General features: G+C 42.9%; 1 protein-coding gene across 9 annotated transcripts in view; it reads left to right on the top strand.

Annotated features, from left to right (window-relative positions):
• ralyl (RALY RNA binding protein like) overlaps window positions 1-27,632 on the top strand; it is a 135,135-nt gene that overhangs the window by 86,120 nt on the left and 21,383 nt on the right. Inside the window, exon 1 of one of the 9 annotated variants that reach the window (XR_013079376.1) lies at window positions 18,620-18,790. The exons of 7 other annotated variants lie outside the window; for them this stretch is intronic. Coding sequence is in view for 1 of the 2 variants with exons in the window: in XM_076761201.1 (XP_076617316.1) it covers window positions 18,754-18,790 (37 nt within the window). In the remaining variant the exon portion in view is untranslated. Of the gene's footprint in view, window positions 1-18,619; window positions 18,791-27,632 lie in introns of those variants that run through there. One more of the 9 variants, XM_076761201.1, reaches the window with a different exon arrangement.

The following is a 27,632-nucleotide window of genomic DNA, read 5'->3' as shown; positions in this document are numbered from 1 at the left end:
CTGAGGGACCTAAGAGGTTTCTTCATTTGCTTTCCTATAGTTAAGATGATGTTGTCTGTTTATGAAGGCCTTTCTTTTTGGATAAGTGTTTAATACCTTTTCACACTCAGCGCATAGGACGTTCACTCAAAAAATGATTTTCTGATACGACATCACTGAAAATGTAGCAGCAATGGTTAATGAAACATTCTGTGCAACTCTATCTATCGTTGCATGATGGTAAAGACAAAAATCAGAGGCAAGTAATGATGAGCTCTCTTTGGCTGATTAATGGTAGCTAATGTGTTGTTGCTCTTTTAGTCATTCATTAGTTTGATATTTGGCATTATGGATGTTGTAATCAGCAGATAAGCAGAAAGGCACGTCAGTTATTAAACCCCTGTCACAACCAGGACGATTGCCAGTCAGAGCCAAACCCATCGCTGAGCACTCTACCATGTCCCTGATAATAGTGTTAGAGATTTATTTCTTACTTCTCTGCACATCATGTGACTCTCTTCATTTGTGATTGCTCGTTTGTGGTTGAGAAAGCAAACATAATCGAAAGCATTTTCATTACTACAGAGTTCAATTCAAACGGACCTCCCAGGGCAATCCTGCCCTCATTCTTATCACTCAATCTGCAAGTCATGTGGCGGGGAGACACATCCTTAATTGACAATTAAGGACACCGTCAGTTTCATCCTCCCAAGGTGATGCTTTTTATATTAAAATGGCAGAGAAATGAATGAGGCACATAATGATTTGGAGTTGAGGAATTGCCTCCTCAGAAGGATCCATCCTCCTGTTCAGAAACGTTTTATTGAAGTGTTATTACCTGCAAGTTGATTGCACCTTAATTTCAGAGATCACATCTGTGGCTAAGCTAATATTGCTGTGTTACTGGAGGAATTGCGTTCAAACGTGTTGGTGTTTCAACCATGACTGGCTATGTTTGCTGAGATCATCCAGAGCCCACGTAAAAAGAAGCGGAACATGTTGTTGTGGAGGTTTGCAGAGCATGGTTTTCTGCTGGCAGTGGTCACTGGAAAAGAGGTCAGTGGAATAATCGCATCATACTGCGACTGCACGGATCCACCTCAGCTGCTCAGACTCACTGGTGATGACTAATCTGTGCATTCAATGATACACAAGTGTCAAAGGTCACAGCCTGTCGCCACCACAAAAGATGAGACTGTCACTCTGTGTGTGTGTGTGTGTGTGTGTGTGTGTGTGTGTGTGTGTGTGTGTGTATGAAGAACGTCTATGAAAGAATGCAAAAATTTTGTAATAACACAGCTGGCAGCACCTTCCTCCCCCTGCCGCCAAGTGAAAAAATGGATGCTCCATTACCCTATCAAATATGAATAGGAGTTTATGAGATCACATCTAGGACTGCGAGCACAGCAATCATTACTAAATAGCAGTGCAGGCAATGCTATTCTGAATGGCATAAGTGCAGCAGCTCTATGCAATTCCGAGTGAAAAGCATGAAGAAATTTCTCTAAAAGCACTTCACATGAACACAGATGTTGACGTCTTGCAGAGCAGACATGAAGGATCTTTGCTATGTTGTCGCTGTCTCCATGGTGCTGACTTATTCAAGCCCAGGCGGTGTCCCACTTAACACTATTAAGTACACAAATATGCATAGTACACTGTTTTGGCAGTTAATATACAAGAAATTAATACACTTTACGGGAAATGATACATAAAAGAAATAATCCACAGATTCTGGATCGCACCTATGCCAAAGTAAAATTTAGAAACTTAAAAGAGAAAGCAAAATGTTTAATAACGTGTTCCGGGAGATGTATCACACCTATTCAAATAAGTTTTGGTGTTTGTAGTTGAAAGAAGCTCTTCCGTTTCCTATGTGAATGTAGGATGATAGAGTCATTTAACATCAAAACCCAAGCAAAAAATTAAAAAAGAAATGGATTTGGTATGCCTTCATGTCTCCTTCCACCGTGCTGAAACATTTAAAGTAATGCGTAGAGTATTCAAATATGTATAGCACACTGTTAGAAGTATGTCTCACCACTGTTCAAAGTTGGTTTTAGTGTTATATAACTGTAAGTAGCTCTTCCCTTTCCTGTGTGGGTTGAATTATGGGATAAGAATGCCAATCAACACCGTAAACCTTGCACAAATCAAGGAAATTTAGTATGCATACGGGCTTTCTTTTCATTTTGTTACCGTCGTGTCTCTCCGTGGTTCTGGACATTCAAGCCCAGGCTGTGTACTATAGGTATACAGATATGCATGTAGTGTACTGTCTAGGGAGTCAGTGTACAGGAAATAAATATACTTCACTAGACATCATACCAGACGTGCAGACATCAAACGATTATGGAGCACTCTCACCAGTGTAATGTCAGCAAAATCTTTGAACCTCAATGTGATTCTTTCTGTTTTCCGACATGTCTCACCATTATCCAAAATTAGCTGAAGGCACTTCAAACCTACGTGGGTGTTTTCAGTTGTTCTGGCTTGACTCCATGTACTACTACTAATAATAAAGGTGTTTCATCCTAACAGGTGAGGGAAACGCTTGGCTGTGCTGTAACTGGTCCAGATGTGCCAGTGTTTTGGAACCCATTAAGGTGTTGTATGCACCGTAACTAGTCTCTCTCCATTTCACCATAACCACAATACAATCACATTTACAGCCATTTGAGGTCGGCTGCAGCGTAGTGGCATAAGGCAAGTAAAAGACAAATATCTCCACGTCTCACTCGTGTTGTTGTGTGTTCCCTTCCCTCTGGCTAAAAGCTGACTGGGGGGAATTCCTCGTGACACGGTGACATGATGATTGCTGGCATCCGTGAGCCTCAAATGCATCCGAGCAGTTTCCGTCTTCACCCGCTGAGATCTATCTGCTGCATCTCTGTGGCCTCACTCTTTAGTGGACTCAGTGGGCTGCCATAGAGACAAAGAGTGACAGATTCTTTTGCCCTCAGCCGTCCCAGCATGCACTAAGCCTGAACATGCCACTGCTGAGTCTCCAAATCTACATGTATACAAGGCACAGACAGTACACAAGCTAATGCTATCAGAACATCCAGTGCTGCATATTGCAGCCAGCTAAAATTAAACTCAAGTTTTCTGAGGTTTTATGACGATTTATGAATGTTAGACTCCTTTGATGTATTTGCACCAAAGACTTTGTGATGCGTATCACTCCTGTCCTTTATGTGGTTAGATGAGTATCTCTCTTTGCTTGTTTTTCTCATCTACAGAGGTGGTTGTTTCAACTGTGTCCCGATGTGGCACCGTGTGCTTGCTTGTGTTTTCCTGTAGGCAGCAGATGTGATTGGCAGGTGGTGATTGAAGCCCTGATGGAAAAGGACAATGAAAGAATAACATCCCATATTTTTCTAAGAGAGGCCATGTATGAAGATACAAGCTGCTGTGCAACCTGGGAGCAGGGGAGAGAAGGAGAAAGGCAGAGAGAGGTTAAAAGCAGAGAAAGGGCGAACTAACAACATCTCTGGAGAGTCCGTCTGGTAGCAAGCACACCTGATAATCTTCCCTCTGTTGACTCCTGTTTTGAGTAGCCTGACCCTCCCAGAAGAGATCTAGATTCCCTTCCACCTGGAAGTTTCATGGTGAAGGTCCATCCCATTACAATATTAATGACCACAGTGAAGGATAATGTGTGATGGATCACCAATCATACTGCCTCCAAATGGCATTGGCAAGAGTTAGGCACATAAATAATAAAGTGATTTAGATGCAAAATCCATCCTAAGCGGATTACAAAGGCAGTGGCACTGCAATCAATCGTCATTTTGGGCCAACATGATGCATAGCAAGGAGCACAGGACGCGCAAGCTGAACTATATCGGGAAGAAGGATAAGAGCGTGCAGGGACAGGTAGAAGGAGAGTGTTGCTTGAAGTGTGGCCACAGGATTTGTGTTGGCAGTGGAAAAATACACCTACTGCAGGCGTATGTTGTATTTGTGGATCTGATTTTCTGGCCAAATACAGTTAATGCGATGTCATGTTTGGAGTATTTGGAGCACTCCTGCAACTTTCAAGTTTTCTCTTCTCTTAAAGGCCTTTTACACTGTATGATTTGGGCTTTCCGGTGTCGACCATTGTATGACATATATGGTGAAAACGCTTCCAGGATGGCAGTCTTAGATCTTGGCAGGGCAGCGTGCAGCACCTTGGTTTATTGTTGTATTGTTTTCTCTGTGTGACACTGTGTATGCTGCGTTGGTTGTCTGCCATGTGTTGTTGTGTGTATATTGTTTTATGTAGGTTCAGTTTTCTAACCACACTGAAAACAGCTTCCCTTTGGAATAATTAACTTAATCAATCAATCAAAATCCGACAACAAATAACACAGAGTACACTGGCAAGCAAGGGTACTGCTGAAGCTAAACAACACATTGCCCTCAAACTAACTTTGTAATTCTTCATTTCATGCCTTCTTTCTGCTGACTACGACAAGCTTCAAAATCTCCATCTTTCTCTTGTTCTTCTGTCACCATTTTCTCTCATTTTTTGGTTCACGTTGAACTATAGGTGCCTGAGCATTTTGGAAAGTGCATTTTTGGGCTTTCTTGCAGAGCATTACATCAGAATATCGTCATCGTACTTGTCAAATATAAGTTAAATATGGGGCTACAGCCAGCACCTGGTTAGCTTAGCACAAAGACTGGAAGCAGCAGGCTAGCACGGCTCTGACCGAAGGCAATAAAATCCCCAAACCAGCACCTCTGAATGTCACGAACTAACACATTAAACCTTGTTTGTTTAATCTATAAGTGCACAAATGACGAGCGGTGGTTTTGCTATAAGACTGGTGTAGAACATCTCTTCTGGGTCTCATATTTCCCCAAAATGTCAAACTGTTTGTTTGAGTTAGAAGTTGGTGTCTGTCCCCCAGAATTAAAAGTGCAAAGGCTTTTCACTGGAGGGAAAATATGTAACTCATATAGACAAAGATGAGGCTGTAAAATAAATTGCAACTCTCCCTCATAAAGCACATACGACTCCTTAAATGCGCCGAATATCGCAGGCTTAACATTATAAGTGAATACCCAGGGGGGATTTTCTCTTTAATGTCTAGCCAAACCAATCCTCCTGCATCTTCCCCACCTGGCTGCTGTAATTCTCTCTATCACTCAACATTAGTATTCACAGGCTTGCTTTCACGTTGAAATTTGCATAGATAATTCCAACTATGTCTACAGTAACTGCACAGCTCAGTAACTTTATTTTGAGAGCCAGGTTCAGAGGCATGAACAGTCATGAGTGAGAGGCCTTATGGGTATTGCAGTATGCAACTAGATGGGCCAATTCTTCCTGATCCACTGGACTGAGCCTTGCCAAAGCTAACCCCATAAGGCCCCCTCTGTGTCTTTCATGTCCCTGTGTTTGCTTCTGAGGCTGTGAGAGTATTCACTGTGTCTGAGCATGTGTGTGCGCTTGTATGTGGAGTCTGTGTGTGCTTGCAGATGGGAAACGTTAGCGAATTCACGTTTGTGCTCCGCTCGGGTTTCAACCAGAGCAAAAAAATGGTAATATCATATCACCCACACTGTAATATCATACATAATCTCCCTCCTTCTTTCTCTTTGCTCTTTTATTCCCTCTCTTGCTTCCTTTCCATATCTCTCCTTGTCCTTGCGGGTGATTAGAATTCATCCTAGTTGTCCGTCTCCTCCCTCATTAATCACGCTCGGAGAGACTCGGCTGGATGTTGAATGCACAGTTGGCCTGACCCAGCGCTCGACAAAAGCATCCATAACACCAGGTACAGAGCGGTGCGCAGGCTCGCAGTCACACAATAACATCAACGGGATAGCCAAGCCGAGGATTTATCTGAGCCGAAATGCATTCAGAATATAAGAACGTGCTTCTTTTGTAGAAACAATACAGAAGAAATTTGAAGATTGTCATTGTGCACTTAATAGGCTTTAATAAAGCCACCCAGGAAACCAGGAAAGCACATTTCCCAGGCTGCCAGGATCTCTTTCTGTCTCTCTGTCTGTCTCTTTCTCTCTTTCTGTATCCCTTTCTCTCCCTCTCTCTTTCATGCATTCTGACAAATGCTTTAGTGGGGCATGAGCCACAGTGTGGACAAAGTGAGATGGATTACTGTGTGGATTTTGGCAGGAAAAACTGCAGCTAATTCTCTGATTAGAAACCTGGGTTCAGGAGGTAGAGAAACACTGAGCTGTGAATCAGAGTCAGAGCACAGGCCTCCGTGGGCTCCAGAAAGCTCTGCATGTGTGCCTGTGTCACGGTGGTGGGTGCATATGTTCACATTATTCAGAAAGTAAGATAGTTTTAGTTGATGTGCATTTTTTTGCCTGCAGACTCAGTTGTGTTGTAGTTGTGCTAATACAGTTTTTAACATAGTTTGATTATGTGAGTGTTATTAATGTGAGTAAAATAATGAATTCTCACAAACACCTGCCACAGAGCAACAGGCCAGGACAGCGTATGAAAACCTCAGTCGTGGTGCAGGACGGTGCGCTGTTTGTCTGGCAGGCTGCAATTTGGATTTTCATACAAACACCAGTGTGTCAAAGTGCCCTTGAGCAAGACAAAGAAATCTGCTTCCTCAGCACGAGCAAAATATCCCAAAATGAAAAATGTAAGAGGAAGACCACAGCCAGCGGATATCGCCTGTCATGTTGGTAGAAAATTCACCAACACGAGATTTAAACCTTGCTGCTCCAAATTTATTGGCACATTTTCCAATCAAAGACTTTCTCTACACAGCACTTACAGCCTTTATTGTTTGTGGCTGTTAAATATGTGTACACATCAATAAAGTGTGTACAACAGCAGAAAACTTGCTTTTTCAATCATCCTCAAGTGAGGAAGATTAACGATTCAGATTTTTACCTCAAACTTTTAAGAGCAATGAATGAGTTTTGCAGAGCGACACTGTGCTTAAATTCCACGGTAACTTATGAAACTACATTAGTTTTAATTTGATTTGTCTATTTTAATTAAACTGGTGTTGCTTTGGACTCTCTGTCAGAGCACATCCGTTAGCATAAATAAACTAAAAACAGCAGCCAAAAGCAGAAAATCTTATGTAATCTCATACAGATGAAAGGCTGCTAATTAGAAACACAATCAAAGTCTGCTTGATACAAACAAGAGTGTTGCTGTTTTTGAAAGCAGAGCCTCAGTCTTACATCACATTTGAAAAGGAAAATAAAATGAAATAGACTGACAATTACAGACGAGTCCCTTTTGATTTTGTTCTGACTAAACTCAACATAAATAAAACTTTAATACGCTGCTTCCACGAACATTTCTGCCTCAGTCCCTTCAGATAAGAATGAAAACAACAACTCCCATGATCCCATGCCACTTCACGACATACTGTGCCTTTAAGCTCAAAAATCGTACTTTTTTCTTTTTTATCAGCTTGACTTTTACTCATTTTAGAGGGATTCTCATTAACATGATTTCTGAACTCATTAGTAGTTATAACATTTTGTTCATGGGAGGTTTGACTTCTCAGGGGTCTTATTGAACAAACATAAGTAACATAACCATGTAGGGTAAAAAAAAGGAACATTTCTTTGCATGTAAATGACATTTTGACCAACAAAATTAACATATATTTGTTCACGCATACTGAGTATGACTTAGAAAATATCCCCTTATTTGTGTGATAGCGGTGCTTTATGGTAATCTCTGTATTTTGTGTCCTCTGCAAAGCTGCGAGCCCAGTTTGTGGCAAAGAGAATAATTATTACTTTGCTATTTTTCCACATATTGGGTTTTAATAAGGTCAAGGAAAAATAAGGCAATGTGGGGGTGACGTTAGTGGAGGTCTGTGAGAACAAAGCACAGAAGAAACCGGTGGTCATGACAGGATCTGAAAATATAACACTGATGCTACCATGAGTCAGTAAGTAGAGGACACATCCATCTTCATTCCTGTCTTCATATCTTCCATCTGACCAACCAGCCAGCTCACAGTCTCAGGCTGCATTGTTTTTAGCTGACGGAGGATCCCTGAAGCCTCTGTCCCTTCTTTAATATGAATAAACTGATGGAAGCCCGGCCTGAGCTTAACAGTGGGGACAGTGAGGCTTCGAACTAACAGGATTAGCTTGAAGCCTAACGAGCATCCTGGCTAAGATGTGTTCATTAATATTACATCCGTCTACAGAGAGAAAGAGAGAGAGGGAGAGCAAGGGGAAGTGGCTTTGGACCACTGAAGAAGAACGGAGTTGGATAATTGTTCCCCATGCCTAATCACAGATGCCTGTTTACTACTGAGAGCCCTGGTTCACATTTAGGGCATGCTGATGCTGACAGGATGGGTCTGAATGAACGCATCATTGGCTGAAATATGAGATCCAGGCTGCAAACTGTAAAACTTTACATGAGACGTGCATGTGGGCGCGCTGCCTGCGACATATTTGAAATAAGCACATTAACTTAAGAGGCTTGTCTTCACTCTGACTTTATCTGTATGAGTCCCATCAAGAGAACTGAGCCTTTTGTGTAGGATTAGTGTTCTCACAGATGCTGCATGCTGAGAGATAATACTTGAAGAAATCTGTGAGTTTGTGCCAGGTGTGAAGTCTTGCTATGACGGAGACACAGCAGTCCGACCTTTCCAGGGAGCATCAGCCAAACAGACAAACCTTCATAACAGACCTGACACAGACCCCGAGAATGGAAAATCTGCCCTTTAACAGTCCATAATAATTGATCCAGTCAGTCATGTCTGTCTCTTAATTCACGCCGTAATTGTCGATATGCACCTCAGGCTCGGCGACAAAAGGCTAGTCCAGGCGATAAAAGGTGACGCATTGTGTGAGTAATGGTTTGTGACTCGTGATTACACATGCAGTGATAATTACTGCGACCCCGGAGGGTTCCTGCGGACCCGTGCTCGCAGGGCTCTGCAGTGTAACCCCTCCGACTCCCCCCTCCGCTTAGTGTGCGAATTAAGAATCAGTGTGACAGACTCGCTGGGGAGTTCTACCCCTGAATGAAGATGGACAGTATAAACAAAATAACATTAAAAACAGCCCATAACCTCGCCCGGAGTGATCTATTGCTCTCTCATGTGTTTACTTTTCCTCTCACATTTCCTTACTTGACTCCACATTTTATTCTCCCTCCGTCTCCTCGCGCTCTCACGCTGCTTTGCCTCCACCCTTTCCTCATTCCTTCGTCCTCTTACTCACAAGGCCTCCTCGCCAATTACGCTGCGAAGCTGAGGGCCTGTGAATCATTGCATCCAGTTGTTGGTGTGGAATACTGACTCACAGCCGGAGACGGGACCCAGCCTTGGGCTCCATTGTCCGGTAAAGGTCACTGCAAGCATGATGGCGGTTAACTACCTCAAGTTTATTGCAGTCAACACTTTGCATTAGCTGCCACCACGAGTAACCTCTCTGACACCATCCAGACACAGTTTACAGTCAGGCCATAACCATCCCAAGGTACTCAGAGCACTGTTTAGAGCACTGGTGCATGGCAAAACTGCCCACTTGGCCTTCTTAGACCTTAAGCCTGTGCTATTTTGGGGAGTGGGGGAGCAGTTAGACGGATTATTGCACCACTGTGAGGGCACAGACTTACCCCTGACAAAAGATCACCATGCAACCATATGTCTAATTGAATATGCCGTCATTAAACAAAACATCTGGTGCATAGTGCTGATATTTTTCCAGCCTTTTCCGCTCATTCTGACTTATCTCCAAGCTTAAAACTCTTTTCTCAAACTCAGCTTCTTCTCCTTTATCTGTGTCTCCTCCTTTGTGGCCGGTATAGATTTAATTAGGGGAATCAGTAAGGGATAATGACTTCTACCTGAATTGACCTCCCTACAAAAAGTGTCCCGAATATTTTGCATATTCAGAGAAGATTTGATTAAAAAAAACGAACTGCCTGCTTGCTTTTTCGAAATTCACTTTGCAGAGAAGTCGCTCGAGCCAAAGAGACACTGTACCGACAGGATGACCAAACAGCTATTGCAGCTGTTGAGGGAGAGGAAGCCTAACACACAGCTGTCTGCTCTGAGTCTCCAAGGAAAAACTGAGAAGCGCAAGCTTTATACAGTACACACGGGGAGGGGTTGTCTTCAATAGATAGCAGCTGGTTTGAAGTGCATCTCTGACCTTGACAACTCCTTGTGGCTTATTCACACATCCCACATTAGCCTGTAGCCTTGGTGGAGAAGTCAGAAGTGGTAAACAAGTTGCAAAACTAATGATATTTGTTGGTAAATATAAGACGGCTTCATATATTCACGCAAGGTGACTAAAAAATGAATGCAGCACATGAAGGATGCATAACTCAAAGCAGGATTCTTGTGTGCTTGTGTCGTAATGTAAATCTGTACCAAGGTCTTAAGCGCCTTAGTTTCAAGGCATAGTATGCAAAAATACCTAAGTGGGCCTTTGCAGCTGATGAGTTCTGGGACTTGGAGTGCTTGAGCTGTAAAGTGTGTCACCGGTTTCTCCGTGTGCCTACCTGTGTGACAGAATTATTAATGAGCTGTGTCTGTATTTATGCACCTCGTCTAACAGGGGAAGATAGGCTGCCTTCATCACTTTGAGCTGCGGGAGTCGTCCTGTCAAATGAAATTTGAGCCTCGGCCAAGACGAGCGCTTGTTATAACAAAAGGGGAAATTCATTCAAGTGTTAATTTGGTTTGAGATGATGGGTCAAGACAGTGTCAGTCTCCTCTCCTCATACATGGAGTAAATGAAGATCATAGAAGCAGGAGGATGTGTGAAAAGGCACTTTTTTTCACCCTGTGGTCAGTGAGCACCACACTGTGGTACGAAGCAGCTATTACCGCTGGTGGCTGTCAAAACCAGTCCAGTGTCCAGTAAGTCACACACTTCTGTCCACTGTAACACTTACTGTTTCTTCTTAGCAGAACTTTTTTATTGAGTTAATTTCTTTTCTAACTGGTTTCAGTTTCCTAGATGCATTTTTTGTGATCTTGTCTAGTGTATGACTTTTTAAAAACCTCTGGATTTTTTAGTGCAGCTGGATTTGACAGGCATCACATTGAAGGCCTGGATGCAGAGGAGCATAACTGCCAACATGTGCAAAAATGATAACAATAATCAGTCAAAATATCTTAAAGAGGTTTATTTAGTGCTGCATGTTTTCTGTCATTTCAAACAGCTGATCATAAGGTCTGTTTTTCAGAATCTAAACAAAATATTCATGTACAGTAGATGTATATGTAGAGATGATATAAAGGGGTTTTTATGCATGTATTTATGTTAATGATGAAAAACATATGTGTACCAATATCAAGTGTTAGTTATTAATGACATCATGAAATGTTGAATGCATAAGAGAAAAAACTCTTAAAACTCATTAATTTCTAAGTTTATTAAAGGATTTGCATTAGAGACACATGGTTGTGCTTCTAGTCTTGAATTAACTCACCATTAATCAATTCAATACACTCAAAGGTTTTGCTAACACCACCTTGCTTGGCTGTGTTTGACCAGCAGTTTATGGTGGCTAATATTAGCTAACTTTTGCTAACTTCAGATAGTGATTGCTGTGTAACTAACATTACTGAGTCAGTTTCCTGACGTCATAACTGCTCTAACATTTTAAAATTCATTAACATACCATAATTGTCATTTGTGGTCACAGTTGCACGCTCTGGCTTTAAGATCAGGGTTAAGGGATAGTAAATATTGATATTTTTACACCTGGAAATGTACATTTTCTAATGTGTGCTCATCAAAGTCAGCAACAATCTGTGAGGACCACACCATAAATAATTTTCCAATAAATACTCCCCAAAAAAAAGGTGTTTTTCTGAAGAGTAATTTATACTTTGCAACTATTTATGTACTCTTTTTAGAAACTGATAAAAAGCTGATTTTCACCTCAGCTGGAGACCTGTGCAGGTGATGAAGCACTTACAGTTTCATTACATTCTCTGAAAAGGGGGCATATTTGGAAGGAGTGTGTACAACAGCGACCCCCTCAGGAGACAGGAGGAGATGCTTGTACATACAGAGTTTATATCCCCAGACAGAATATACAGAATGTGCTGATCATGTAGAAAGAAAAAGCACCTTTAAATTTGCCTTTGTTGGAACTGCATATATGCGGCATTTGACCTATGACCCCTTTTTGCCCCCCATGACATGAAATATGAATCTACTGTCTAATGTTGCAGGTTGTTAGTGTTTTTATTTGCAAACATGTACTTGATCTCTCTAGTAGAATACCTTTTCACAAGTATTGTGTGCTCGTGCAGACAAAATGTTGGGAAAGTGTTTGAAAATGTCTCGTTGGACTTCGTGAATCAGGTCGGTCATGCTGATATGAAGTACAGAAAAACTACAATAAGGGATTACCAGTAGTTAAGATTAGTAGTCAGAGCAGAGCGCTAACATTCACACTCAGCTGTGGAGCATCTGCAACGACACACGTGTCCATTTTTAATCTACCGGCCCTGACAGTCTACCATTTGTCATCCTTGGTGCATTAATCACTCTATTCTTTACGAGTGTCACTTCCCAACTCCCGGCATCGAAATCACAGCCTTGTTAATCTGAGCCACAGCAGATAGGATCGAAAATGAAGTCAAACCCGTCTCCTTCGCTTCCTCTTTTCTCCCCCCAACCCCGTTGGTCGAAATCATCCTGCAGGACGGACAACGGCTCAGTCATTTTGTGGCTCCATTACATCCAGGAGACATTATTGTCTGTGTATGGGGCTTTTCTAACCCCCGCCACCCTGCGTGGGTTGTATTATCTCTGCTGACTGGGTGAGCGGCTGTGGCACTGATAGTGTCTGAGCTGAATTAGATTTGGCAGCCTTTAATGCCTGTATGAATAGCAATTGCGACTAGTTCAACATTTGAATACTTCTTAATGTGATTCTTTGCACTCTGCTGACCCTGACAGATGGAGAGAGAGAGAGCAGGAAGCAGAAAGAGACAAAATGGATGGGAGAGAGGGAGAAGGAGTGAGGGGAAATAAAGGGAAGGAAGCAGGAGGGAGGGATAATGCAGATTAGGGTCTAAATAAAAACTAAATGAGGTCTTACTTGAGAGGATGTAGGCTTGATAAATGTGCTTCATGCGCGGTGAATGAAAAAGACCAGCGATTAAATGGAAGTACATTAGAGGATGGGTAAACATCGTTTTTATCTGCTCAGCCTTTAGAAAATAATCCCGTAATTTAGTGAAACAAAATAAATAATGAGAGTGTTCACATGTGTGTTTGTTTACTTGTTGAGGATTTGTGGATTTTGGAGGCCTGGTCAAGCTTTTTCCCCCCGAAACAGGGACAGCTTTGCGTCAGCCGCCGGAGACCGAAGAGTCACAGAAATGAGATTTCAGAAGCATGGCACGTGCAGTGCACCATGACAAAAATAGATCACTGTTATTACAGCCTTCAACATACAGATACGATCACCAAACAGACATCTGAGAACAAACTGGATTTATTAGAAAGATTTTTACTCTGTGTTTGTGAGATACTGACCACATGAAATGAAACAGGGACCAGTGGTTAACACTGGAACCTCACCGTCCTGGTCGTGGAAATCATTCGAGTTTGCATGTTTTCCTCTTATTCACTTGCTTCCTGTCAATCACTGCAGTTTTCTCCCAGACTCCAAAGACTTGTCTTAGTGTGAGCGTGACAGTGTTTTTTTTTTTTTCTCCTTCTTGTGTATTTGTTTGTTTTCTGTCTGTATTTCATGCTCTGTTATAGACTGGCAGCCAGGTGGCTCTCTGCCTTTAGACCAAAGCATGCTGGGACAGATAGAGAAATGAATGGATGAATTAGCATTAGCATTTCTGCACTCCAATAAAGACAGAATTGACATTGTTTTATACAATAATGTCAAAACACTCACAGTTACCTCTTTAAAATGAAACTTGGAGCAACACATGCGGTGATGTCAGTACGGTCCAATGCATGCTGGGATAGTCTCTGGCAGTGGTGGATAAAGTACTCAAATCCATTAAGTAAATGTACTTATACCACACTGTAAAAGCAAACATACTCATTGTGGAAAAATGTCCCATGTGACCATCAATCTGACCAGGTGATGTCTCACAGCGCAGTGTGCTGTTAATGTGAAATCAGGATTTTATTGTTGCATCAGAGGGAGGTTTATTTAAATGTGGGCGAAATGCATCCATGCGTGTAAAATCAGCCATCATTATTCTCTGTCTACAGAGCGGCTTTAGGAACTGCCTTTTAAGATCATCATCACCAGTCGGTCAGCCATCGCTGTCATGCTGCTGTTTTCCACTAGAGTGTGCTGTTTTCCTTCCCAGCTTTGCAATCAACGCTTCAGTCAGAGGCATCCTCCTGTTGAAGACCTGCTGAGAGGCTTCCTGCAGCTTTTGCTTCCAGAGGAGATACTCAGAAGCATTTGTGTAGGATTGGATGCCTGATTTCTCTTTATTAATGTGATTCTTTAAGACTCTCAGTGTCTCTCAGGGGATTGTTGTTGCTCCTTTCAGTATAAGGTTCCCTTTGAGCACAGTGCCCTAATCTGCATGCATTCGCTTAGAGGAGTAAAGTCACTGCTAACAACACTGCTAACAAGGCAATACTGTGGCACTGGTGTATAATAGGTGCATCAGAGATTATCTGGGCAGTTTTCACTGTGAATGCAGAGACTTTAAATGAAGGTTACGTGAAGTTCATCATAGAAAAAAGCCTGGGGGCCTGGGAGAGTTTGTTTCATCTCCTCTATGTCTTTTTTGACACCTTGAGCTCAACACTGGTCTGTCCAATTGGACCAAATCCAAACAAATGAGCAGTTCAGGCTTTGTAAGCAGAGTAACAGCGAAGAGAGACGATTCACTGTCACAGACTGCTAAGCAGTTGCAGCAGTTGACACACTAGATACGTTTGCAATTACTCAGTGCCAAAAGCAGTGCCTGTCTAATGAGCTAAGAGGGGCTGTAAGTCATAGGCCAATGAGATGTGATGGCTTGAGCAGATTTATATCCATCATGTAGAAAATCTTCCCCTTGGGCATCTGCAGCATCCCTCCATCTCAGCTATAAATGAGGGTCATTTGTTAACGGGGAGTGTGTTTCAAATGCTAGCAGAGAGTGCCGTGCACTTTAGATTAGGTTGATGCATGTGCATCTTCTAGGACGCTCTTCATGTCTTAAAAGGGGTAATGATGTGCTTAATGCTTTGAAGACTTAAGGTTCCCAGAAACAGGGTATACAGTTTATTAAGGTGTATAGTTTCTCGTCAGTCTTACGAAGGAAAATTCAGCACCTGGGTCGTTACATGAAGTCAGTTTTGCTGGCTTTAACTATATCAACGGTGCGGTACAGCAAGGGAAATAACAATGGCTGCTTCAGAGAGGCTGCAGTATATTACTAGAAGAGACAAATAGTCACTGTGGAGAGCTGACGGCACAGTGGTCCTTTGAGAAGACGTGTATATTTACTCCTGCTTACACATAGAAAGAGGGCATGTAAATAATATAACACCTGGGACCAACCTAAGAGTTTAAACCTGTAGTAACAGATTTTTTTTGGTCACCTGAACACAACACTGACGTATTATCAGCTTTTTGGTTAAAACAGCTGGTCACCAGGAGAATATCAGTCCCATATTCACTTTTAAGTCTGTTTTTGGTCTCCACCAACTCCTGAGGGAAGTATCTGGCTCTTTAGCTGCTAAATGCTGCGCTATGTTTAGCAGCTAGTCGCTAACTTTGACTGTCTGCCATTTGGTGATCTGCCTTTCACATTGCACATCGTCATGTGATCTGTTGTCCATATAAAAATATTGATTAGCTGCTTTAATAGCCTCATTAAAGTCAAAGAATCCTGATCAAGGCGTTTGATATTGAGATCCAAACCGCAGTGACTGAACAGGTCTGAAGGTCAGATTTCATCCTCTGTAGTCTTTAGATACTCACAATAAAAGTTATGAAATACACATTTTCTCCAACATGAATACAACGCCTTTAAATTTCACATCTAACTGGAAACATCGTGAGCGTTCTGAGAAAAGAAGCCGTTTCCACGAACCACAAAGCTGCTGATCGAAACTCTGCTTTGCAAAAGGAGAATTCAATTAAAAAAGTCCTCGTATTTTTTAAAATGAAAATGTAAAAAATTTCCTAATGAGGAGTCTGGCTTTGCTCAGAGATGTGTTCAGCTGAATGCTTATTGAGAAGGGCCTTGAGCGAAGTGATTCTTTAATTTCCAATTTTTGAGGGAAATGAGTCGCAGAATGAAGCACATAAAGAGTGTTGATTATGATTCACATTTCCTGATTTTATGCCATGTTGACGACGTGTTTCCTATTGTGTTCTTGAGGCTGTTTGTTGTATTAATCCATCACGGACACCAGATGTCCCTGCGATACTTTTAAATAAGATTTTCTCAGTTCTTCTTACTGATGTGACATGTTTACACCTTTTGTTTTGTTTGTTTTCCTCATCCAAAGAAATGCTGCTTTGAATGTGGAAAAGCCGCTTTGACAGCAATGACCTTGACCTGCAGTCCAGTGCGTGAACCGGTGATCATATCCACTGTACTGATTTATTTGGTTTTCCCAAAATTCCCTTTGAGTGATTTCATTTTTTATAAGTTTCAAAGTAAAAGCATAAAGACCATTTGTCACTCTGGAGCATGTGAGCAGCAGTCGGTTCAGAGCAGAGCAATATTGATTGAATCCTTTGCCACTTCCATGCAGTTGGCTTTCAGAGTTATTTGTTTCTGCTGCACAATTCATCTTAGGCCAAAAAAAAAAAAAAGAAGGGCTGCTATTCAACCCACACAATAATAATGCAATATAGCGGAATGAATCGCACAAAATCAACATCCAGGCTGCTTCCTTATCCTTGTCTCCTTAGCAACACCATCCCGTTTGCAAGTAAGATGAGATGCACCTTTTCTCAAGTGCGGCCAGAGGTTTTGGAGGCAGCGGAGTATTATTTTTGTGCCAATGTCACTGTATGCTCATTTGGAGTCAGACAGCAATCAGAGTATTACAGCGGAGAGCGGTTCACCGCTGGATGCCACATCACTCTCATCTTAATGCAGAAAAGATGTATCACCGCCTCACGGTGTGAACGAGGATGAACGTGAACGCAGTGTCACCTTGAAGGTCGCAGACAGTGCTTGATATCAGGGTTTGGTCTTCTTTAGAGGCTGAACTGATTGGAAATCTAAAGTAAAGGATGTGTACAATGAAATAATCTGGATTAGATTGTGTGTTTTTTTTAAGAATAGTGAGTATTAAAAATCAACTTTGATGACATAGCGCTGATGCATTTTGAATTTTTAGCCATGCAACCAACATGGATGTCATTATTAGTCAGTTCGTCCACCACTTCCTGCATGGAATTGATCTGAAGATCCTCCACAGCTGCTCTTTTAGTCATCCCCAAGGTTGCCACAAAAACTTTTGGGGATGCCACCCTCAGCCACAACGGCCCAAAAAAGTAGAACACTCTTTCTTTAAGTGTTAGACTCGCTAACTTTAAACGACAACTCATAAACACAAACCTTTAACGTAGCCTCAAACTAGCAGATGTCTGTTTTAACCTTAATAAAGCTTTTTATTAACAGTAGCACTCATTTTCACTCGTGCTCCTTGTTTTACATCTGTTTTTTTTCTCTGAAATGTAATCTGTGTTGATTTCATTCATTCAGTCGTTCATTTATTGCTGAATGTTAGCATGCTAGCATTATAAACTGAGCCGGCACACATGGGAAACATACCTGCTGCCATTATCGTTGGCATGTTATCATAATTTCCATACTGTTCTTAGCATCGCCTCACAGATCTGATAGCATAGTTAGCTTCCTGTCTGCCTGTCTAACATAAGCTGGCAGGTTGAAACTTCACCTTAAATGTTATTTTGTTATCACCAATTGTTTCGGACCTCTGACCTTGGATAAAAATCAGAGGTAGACTTTTGAGTGATAAGTTTGAGAACCACTGTTTTAAATATAAATCTGCATAACAGGGAGAAAAAATAAATCTCTCTCAACAGCATCTACAGTATCTCATCATTTAAATATCAGTTATCATGTTATATTATACATTATATCAGTATTCAATTGGTGGCATTGAGAAAATCTGCTCTTTGGTTTCATGGACCCCCAGCATTGATCTTTTAACCTACAGATTAGTGTGATGTTTCTTTAGAATATCCTCCTTAAATTCATCAGGACAGTGAGAATTAAGATTTTATTTCAGCTGATAATCATGTCTGTTTTTTGTTAAAGAGGCAATAACTAAAAATGTAACTCATGCGCACAATGAGCTGATGTATTTTGGATTGGTGCAATTAGCAGATGAAACCGTTTGTCTGACACAGATAATCAGCTCAGCAGAGTTTACTGTTTATTAATCAGAGAAAACTGAGAGGAAACATTCCCACAAATTCAGTGAATCCAAACAGAAACATTTTTCCAACCAAACGAGAGGAGATTCGACCAGAATGAATCGTGCGTTGGTGAAGTCACGGCTGGTTCTTTTCCTCAGTGTCTGATTTTGCCTCTTGATCATGTTTATTTATGAATTTCGCACCGCTGCTGTGTGTGTGTGTGTGTGTGTGTGTGTGTGTGTGTGTGTGTGTGTGTGTGTGTGTGTGTGTGTGTGTGTGAGACGCACTGTACTCCGCCCCCCCTCTCCCGTCTCTGAGCATGGTATGATCCTCGCTTAAGCAGCGCCTCCGTCTGAAGGGCTAATTTATATCTAGTCAGAAAGTGCCGCCGCGGTCTCTCCTCCACCTGAAAGCGGACCTGAAAGAGCGCAAAGCTGGACCCGTACACAATGACCATGTACAAGGGGAAGCGTCGCAACCACCGATGTAAGTTTCCACGGCGTCACCAGCCGAGGACGGCATCTGATGCTGATGTCGCCCGATTCAAGTTGCGAATATTGAGCCGTGATTCACGCGCGCCAGGACGCATCCGGACCTGCTGTAAAAGCGGGTGCAGGCCTATTTGAAGTTGTTGTCATTTGCATGAAATTATGGGTTTACGCAGACGCACGTTCAGGGTGCCAAAGTTAAAACCAACACTGTCTGTCGGGCCGCGCGAAAGATCTTCATGTCCGTAGCCTGCGATTGTATTTTCTGATCTTTCAGCGCTCAACTTCCCCGACTAATCGGAAGTCAGGTCACCTGCTGCACGCTGGCTGATCAGTGTTTGCGTCAGGCTGTTAGTTTGGGAAGGCGTCCTTGCACCTGCTCTGTTGTCTGCTGTAATATATTCATTCTGCTGAAGTTTGCACACATTATCATAGAATGTGTCGACTCATCAGGGCTTAGGTGGGTCGTTTTACGATCACATCTATCACTTTATGCTCAGAAATGTAAATTCCAGTCAACAGCAGTTGTGCTCCCAAAGTGCTGCTTCATGTGAAAAATGGCTGGTGCTTCACACACACACACACACACACACACACACACACACAGTTTGGACTCCATTAATTACTGCCCTCATGGGGAGAAAGGAAAATGTTTGTGGACAGAATGAGGTCTAAACTCAACTATTGGGAAAATCAGGTAATTTTTCAAGCAAAACTCAGTCATTCGGGCTTCTTAGTTGTGAGGATTTGCTCTTGCTGTTTGATCCTAAAAGTATCTTTGGGTTATAGACAAAACAAGCAAATTGAATGTCTTTAGACAGTTGTGATTTTTCAGTCTTTTCAGACAGTTAATGGGCCAAGTGATGCCCATAAACCCTGGAAAAGCCTGCTGCATGGGCCAGTGCATGCTCTGATGTTTGAAGCATATGGATATTGTGGCTCACTAATTACCCGTTAGTTAATTTGCTGTTGGCACACATTTTGCAGGCAGGTGTAGGCATGACTTCCCTGCTTGCATGCATTGAGTGTGCAGGGCGTGATGCAGGTTTTTCGAAAGCCTGTGTTGCAAAGACAACCAGATTTTCTTCTCCTCGACAGAAGAAATGCAAAACTATGTTGTGCACTGCACAGGCTACAAATAGATCACACTGCATAACTTTCTCGGTGTTCAGCTATGCCCAAGGTGGGTGGAACTCAAAATTGGACGGCGTGCACAGAAAAGTCGGTGTCAAGAGACAGAGCAGGTGAAGAAATCCAGGAGCTCCTTCGCCAAGAAGAGCCAGAGCGTGGGCTCAAATTGGTGAAGCTGTTGAGCTTGTTCAAGAGGCTGCTCTCTGTCAGGGACTGCAGGAAAGACTGCAAGTCCAAGCCTCTGCTGTGTATTTAAGGAAAGGGACAAACTCACTGGTGTTTGAAATGTGTGCAGAGTGCATGTGTGGAATCACCAGCTTTAGTCTTCTTATTGTGTGCTGATATGCTTCTAAATGAAGTAGATACTGTTTTTTGTGTTGTGCCATTATGTGCACTTTCAACCGGTGGCGTCCAGGAGAAATAAATAACCTTAATTCAACAGCTAGCTTACATTACACACCTTGGTTTGCTCCTCATAATGTCTTAAAGAGCTGCAGATTTGAGAAGAGTTGTGTGTGTGACGTCTGCTTGCTCGTTACCATCAGCTTCATCAGGCATTCCTGTAACAATAGGAGCTCCCCTAAGAGCAAGTTCAGAGCGTCAGTGTGTTCTAGCACCAGCAGTATGAGTGCTGGTTGAAGCAGGTCGTCACAAAAAATGGTGAAGGGCTGCTGTGGATGGTTGAAGTCTCACTTGCCATCGGTTCATGTAGTTGTTCAGCAGCATATAACGACACCATGCATTATATGCTGTATACATACGGCAAATGTGCTCTGCAACAGTGCTGCATAGACACAATACTAATATAATACATGAAAAGCTTTCACAGACTGTTTATTAATTAGAAAGTGGCGATTCTGTAAAGGTGTCTCTTCCGTCGTGATGACTGCGATGCGTGAAACCCGTCCCTGTTCAGTAACTCGCATCGGGGGAAATTTATCTTTGTGCTTTGTTCTTTGTCAAAAGGTGAACTCTGTTCCCTGTGAGGATGTTTGTGCTGTGGCCTTTTGTGATTAATTTAATTAGGAAAATACAAGCTGTCTGCCTCTCTTTCTTGTGAGTCTGAGCGTGAGCATGAGCGTTGGAGTTGAAGTCCATTAATATTTAAGGTTTTGCAGCTCAGGAGTCTTTGGAGATCAAATGGGGTTCCAGTCCTGTGCACCACCGGGATTTGTTTTCAGTGCATGTGTGTGTGTCATGTATTCGTCTGTTCAGTCGTCCTCCGAGCAAAGGAAGACTTTGAAGCCTGATAATGAAAATTGATCCTACAAAGAAACTTCCTGTAGACGTGCGCTCTTTGGACAGCTTTCTCCCTCATTTCTGGGCGCCGCTGGTCTCGGTTGCAGATTCTGTTGTGATTGAAGGCTGCAGCGCATGTCGAATGAATGTGTCTTTCTGTGCTGCAGATGTTGGTTTGTGTGTGCTGCGCTGCTGATGGTGGAAGGAGGGGGAATGAGGGGGTGCACAAGAGGCAGGCTGTTACATCTTCTGTCAGATGTCCTCCATGTATCTCAAGTCATGTGTCAAGGACAGTTGTGGTGTGCGAAGAGAATGTGTATGAGAGTGCTTTTTCCTTCCACACTAGACCTCTTTTCAGCTTAGCTGCTTTTTGCCCAAAATTTCAGTTTGGATGTCCATGGGAAGGAATACAAATCACGCGCAACACAATCCGTGTGAGCTGCTCTGCTTCTCTTGAATAAATCGCAAGCAATTACAGAATGTAATCCGTTCCAGATACTTTAGTTACCACCAAAGACGCAGTTTCTACAGTTTCAAAAATTCACCAGCTGTGCCTTCAGATTTTTTTCCTTGTCCAAGCAGCTGCATCACACCGCACTCTGTCCTGAAAATGTGATTTTTATCTGTCAGAAAGGACCTACAGTAATGAGAGTCCTCTGTCGATGATGAAATAATGTGACAGAGTTGTCACAAGATGTCGCTCCCCCAGAGTCCTCGTCTCTCCCACCAGCAGCTCCACTCGCGTTTAGTGGAGCAAAGGCTGTTTGGACTGTTGCCAGGAGAAGAGCCAATCAGTGAGAAATAAAGACAAGCATTGACACACACAGTGACGTCCGTGCACCCACGAGCACGCCCGAAAAACAGCAACGCTCACAAATAAATGACGCCTTATTATCCACGTCCCTGTGTGCGGGAAGCTTTTGGGGGGGAAGAGATGTTGCAAAATGGCAGATTTTTTTTTTTCTTTTTATCATGAAAGAAGCAGAATATTCCGAGCTGCATGCTTTGGTGAATGGCGTTTATTAATATTGGATCTAATGTGCACAGTCGACAGATGTGACTGCAGCAGCGTGGCAGTCTGAAGAAGGCTGAAATGAATGTCTGTCATGTGTCACGGCGAGCACGCTGAAATAATTAGAGAACTTGTAACATCTCACTCTGTCTCTCTCCCCATCACGGCGCCCGTCTCTCGCATGCACACTTATGCACCTTTGCAGGGACGTGTAACGTTGTATCTGAAAGACGAGGACAAGATTTCATCACATTTTCATGCATGTAGGCCAGCAGCGTGCTTGGGAAATTTCCTCCAATCAGTAATTCTCTTTATTTCCTGTTTGAAATGAAATATAAATGTATAAGTGGGAATTATAAAGCAGAATGAGTGATGTCAGAACAAGTCAAAGATTTCTGTTATAGGTTCAACGCTAAAAGAGCCGGAAAGAGCCTTTTTCAGCAGCGAGGAGCGTCGATGTGAGGCTCCTGATTATCTACTGTACGGCTGTCATGATTGTTTCTCACAGGACACACTTGTTCTTTTGTGTTTGTAACTGCGAGCTGTTTGTTTTCATGCCTCGCTCCCCGCCGCTGAGCTTCCTCCCCGTGCCACGTTCATCCATCCAGCCGCCCGAATCGGCCGCTTTTTGAAGTGCATCGTTGTTGACTCGCGCGAGACGGCTCGCCGCTTTTTACAGGTCACACAGAGGGATGCGATCTCAAACCGATGCCATGCCTTTATCTGCTCTGCCGGTGCCTGAAGGGGCCGGGGATTATGAGCTGATCCCCTCGGACTTTGGTCCACGCTGCTTCAGAGCGGCGCTGAGGCAGGGCAGCAGACTGAAAGTCACACTTGAGTGTTTACAAAGGGAGAGATGCTCCAGTTTTGTAATGGGCTGTTCACTGAGATGTTGTAGTCACATATAATAAAATGGCTGTTTAGTGAACTCTGTGTTACAGAGCGGAGGCTGGCAGTCACTTGCGAGGCACTAGTCATCGTTGTCAAGCCAGGGAAGAGGACGAGTTCCTGTAACGTAGAACTGAGAGACAATTATTTTTCTACTGTTATGATCATTGATAATTAACGGAGCCATTTTCTGAAGCAAAAATGCCAAAACATCAACGGTCACAGCCTGTAAAATGGCAGCTTTTGCTAGTTTCTTTGCTTTCTGATTATTGTTTTAACGATTTCCCATTAAAATGACCAAAGTAATATTTAGTAAATAACAGGTGGATGATGAAAATCATTTTTGGATGAAGCCCTGCACAGATGTAGTTTGGAAACAATTAGATTTCCAACCAAAATGTCAATAACTGCTAAATCATTTATCAAGCAGAAATATCAAACATTAGTCAAATCTGAGGATTTGCTGTTTTGTATTCTTGTAACTCAAACCTCACATCTGGCTTTTGGACTGATTGGTCAGACAAAACGAGCTATGGAGACGAGCTAGCTAAGACTTCACCTGAGCATGAGGAACATGAGACTGCCATGTTTCATACTCTCCTCGTTTAGTTTTTTACAGCCTGTTAAATATTAACTATTTCAATTCATCCTTTCCTTTGCGATCATTGAGGAAAATAGTATTTGCAGCGTGCAGTTGGAAGCTGACATGGGGCACAGTGTAGCCACCTGTGTATTCTCTGCTTTTAGTGAAGCAATCCACTGTGAAATAACCCTCCTGAAAGCAGCCTTGTTTTCTAAGGAAACAACAAAAGGATATTTGGAGCTCAACAAAAATGCACCAGTGTGTTGAAGCTTGTGTCACCTTGAAAGTTGTGAAGCTGTGGGTTTTATACGATGGCAGCGATGACTTGCTCGGAATCTTAATTCTGTGCTTATTCTCCTTCATGTGTTGCTGAGGGTAGATCACGATGCACAAAATGAGATGACTAAGTAATAATACGAGTTTCCTGTCACTGAGCCTTTAATGACATGGCAGAGAAGGGGTGGATGAGACTGTATGTAAGTCTGCAACTGACTATTATCACCATTGACTGATCTGTTGACTGTTTTCTTGATTAAGCAATGAATTGTTTTGACTATGAATATGAGAAGATAGTGAAAGAGCCTGTTATAGCTTCCCAGAGCCCAGTGTACCATCTTCAGATTTCCTTTTTAGCATCAAGTAGCAAAAATGTGTTATTCAACATTATTGTAGTGATTCATCAATATTAGAATAATTGCAGATTAAACAATGGATATATATTGTGATATGATGGATAAAATTAGCAAACATGAGTGACTGATTTTCCAGCAAATGAAACACCCGCGTATCGTCTCGCGGTGCGTATCATCGTATCGCCCACTTGAGGCTAAAGAGTTCGATGTGTAAACTAACTCAAACAGAAAGGTGGAGAGCGCCACCTCACCTCACTTTGAATAGCCCTGTTTGATGTCTGATCTTCAAAGCTTCCAAGAACAGCACCTTTGATATGCAGATAGCGCCCCGTCTCCTCGCCACTGCTTTTCCATGTAATTAAACAGCCGTCCGCAGCCACGGCCTCCTGCGACTCTCCCGTTGTTGAGAGGTGTCGGTAAACAAGCTGTTTTTCTGCCAGCGCTGAAAATGTCCCCAGAGTTGAGCGGAAAAGGTAAATGCTTATTTTAGTTTGAAGGGACCGCATTGCCTTGTGACCTTGATTGAGGGGCTCGCCAGGCGCAGAAAGGTAGGAACAAGGCTAATGTCTGAGATTGAAGCGAATGAAAAGCGAGGTCTGATTCGACATGGAGCAGGAGGCCTTTTGTGGAAAGCAGAACCTGTCGGGGCCACAGCGAGGATCCGCTCTGAATGGCATATTTGATTGTAATTCACTCTGAGATTTCGGGGAAATCTGTCAATTTAAGTTGTCATCTATACCTGCAGTATGGCCTTTATCAGTCCTTGGAAATATATCAGAGGAGCGGTGATGAAAGGCGTATCTGGAGTTTTATGATGCCCACGCCGGCCAGGGCCTTGCCTGCAGGTCGTGATGTACAGCGTTTGGTATGAGATGCGGCAGTTCCTTCATCTCAGACCTCCTGCCTTCCTCGCAGACCGGCCCAGCCTCACACTCCAGCGAGGAGTTGGGAGATGAATTTTCCACATCCCTACCTGTCTCATCTGGACGTCCATCACCTGCTTGATTCAGCTCCTTCACCACGTTCTTGTCTCTTTGCTTACGTCTCTCCCGCTGAGGGACAATTTGCATGATTAGTTACTTTGTTCAATTAATTAAGACATTGGGGAGATTGGCGCCAGAGTTCCTCGTTCCGTGAGGAGATGATCGGCAGCTCCCTCTGCGTCCCGCTCTCGTATTCTCTCTCTTTCTCCGACTTCGCCTTTAATGTTTATCTCATCAAGTCGACAGTTGGCGTTTGGCGAGGAGGAGAATGAAATGAAAGAACGCGCAAGGGGAAAAGTGACAAATGCGTTGTAGAGCCATCAGCTCTGGTCCGTGGGGAATTTTCCTCTGTTTTTGGAAAGGAGAATAACACATTTCTCATTCCTTCAAGGTCCTCGCTGATACGTACGTCTGAAGGGAGTTTATTGCAGTCAATCACCTGGTCGCTGTGCTGCACGTCTGTGATATGACTCAAAAGGTTACACCAAAGCTTTTGAGGTAATCAGGAGGAGAAAAGACTTTTTGTGCCTTGATGGCAACAGGGTGTTCTAGGTTAGCAAGACTGCTCAGTAAATTAAATATGACGGGTTAATCCCTTTGACAGAGCGGCACGGCGAAGCTTCATGTGCGGTTTCTGTTCCAAAATGCGCTCTTAATGAATTAATCACATTTCTCAACAAAGAAACACGTGCGACCTCGGGATGATGCAGTGATAAAGTAGGTTTACGTCACGACTCCCAGTTTTCTATATTATTTCATCTTTGCTTCTGAGAAATGTTTCCATTACTTTGGCCTGGCAGACGACTGTTAATGCTACAGTGCCCATAAGCCGCAGCATGTAGTGAACGGATTGGCGTTTCCTTGCAGACATCCAGAGTTCCCAGACGATTTGTTCAACACTTTGGTTCATGAGCCCAAGCTGTACTTAGTGCTAATTAGCAAATGATGTCACGCTAACATGCTCAGACTAAAACGGTAAAAATCATAGACAATATAGCTGCTAAACATTAGCATGCTAGCCTTGTCACTGGGAGCGTGTTAGCATGCTGATGTTGGAGTTAAGCTCAAGGTGTTGCTGTGCTCAAGTGCAGCTTCATAGAGCAGCTGGTGTGGCTTGTTCCAAAAATTTGAAAGCTTCTGAAGCGTGTTAGCTTTTGCACATCATTAGCGGAGCATAGTAAGCTCAGTGATTGGTTGCATTAACACAATTAGTCATCTTTTGTTAACGCCCATCGAAGGCTTCACCTAACAGATAACATAACTTTTGTACTCCTATACTCATTCAGTAATATCCCAAAATTTTCCTCTCAGTGATTCCTAAAATATTGCCTCATTATCGAGGTATTCTCTCAAACACAGCATATCTTGATGCCTTATCACCTGCAACAGCAAGTAAATGTCATGTTTGTCCCTGCTCGTTTATTTTTAGTCTCTGCATGAGGGCCCAGACATATTTAAGGTGATAACTGGCTCACATCAATTGTTGTTTTGTCAGTTATAGCTTGTGCGCTGCAGCACAGCAGGTGTCCAGATGGGTCATTTGCAGCAGCAGAAACCAGCAAAATCAGCTGTGTTTTGGTTGCTGGCTTTTCTGTAACTGCTGAAGAAAAATCTGCCGTAAAAAGCAAAACAGTTTGACATGCAAATCACTGCTGGTGTGTTTTCAGGCACAAACAGGGGCATCAGTCATTTTAAGTGGGGTTTGGACTAAGGAGCTTGTACAGAATTTGTGCTCTAGTTGTAAGTGGTATTTAGGCTGTGTTTATTAATGATTAACGCAGTCTGAGTGTAGGTTTATCTTGATTGACTTGCCGTATGTTTAGACGATAATCTTTATCGCCACGTTTGAAAGGAAAGCCTGTGAGTTAGTGAAAGCTGAGAGGCTGAATCGTCATTACTCCAGTAGCAAAGAGTTACGGCTGACGAGACCAGTCCAGCAGAAGGAATTGATTTTCAGGAATCCGCCCTTCTGTCCATCTTCCAACACTCTGCCCACAGTAATACAAAGAGGGTTTTTGTCTCACATGACACAATCTATCCGTCGCTCCCTCGCTCTGACCTTGCGGTGACCCCTGCTACCCGTCGCCTCTTAGCCTCCCTCTGAAGCCTCGGGCTGTTAGCTGGTTTTTCGTCCCCTGTTTGACGGCAGAAAAAGGTAAAAAGGCAGAAGCGAGGAGCGTGAGAGATGGACAGATTACAGTGTGATTTGTTGTGGCTTCAGTAAGAACAGCAGGTTTTGTTCCTGCTCCAGTAGTTCATTCATATTCCTTCCAGGAGTGTGCGGGTGTCCTCCTCACAGGACTCACCCTCTCCTTATGTTTTTGGGTCCTGTTGATTTTCACAGGAGTGCTTTTCTCATCCCAGTGATTCCC

This window comes from Chaetodon auriga, chromosome 21 (genome assembly GCF_051107435.1).
Source record: "Chaetodon auriga isolate fChaAug3 chromosome 21, fChaAug3.hap1, whole genome shotgun sequence".
NCBI classification, from domain to species: domain Eukaryota; kingdom Metazoa; phylum Chordata; class Actinopteri; order Chaetodontiformes; family Chaetodontidae; genus Chaetodon; species Chaetodon auriga.
The sequence above is the reverse complement of the archived record's forward strand: the minus strand, read 5'-3'. Positions and strand labels throughout refer to the sequence as shown.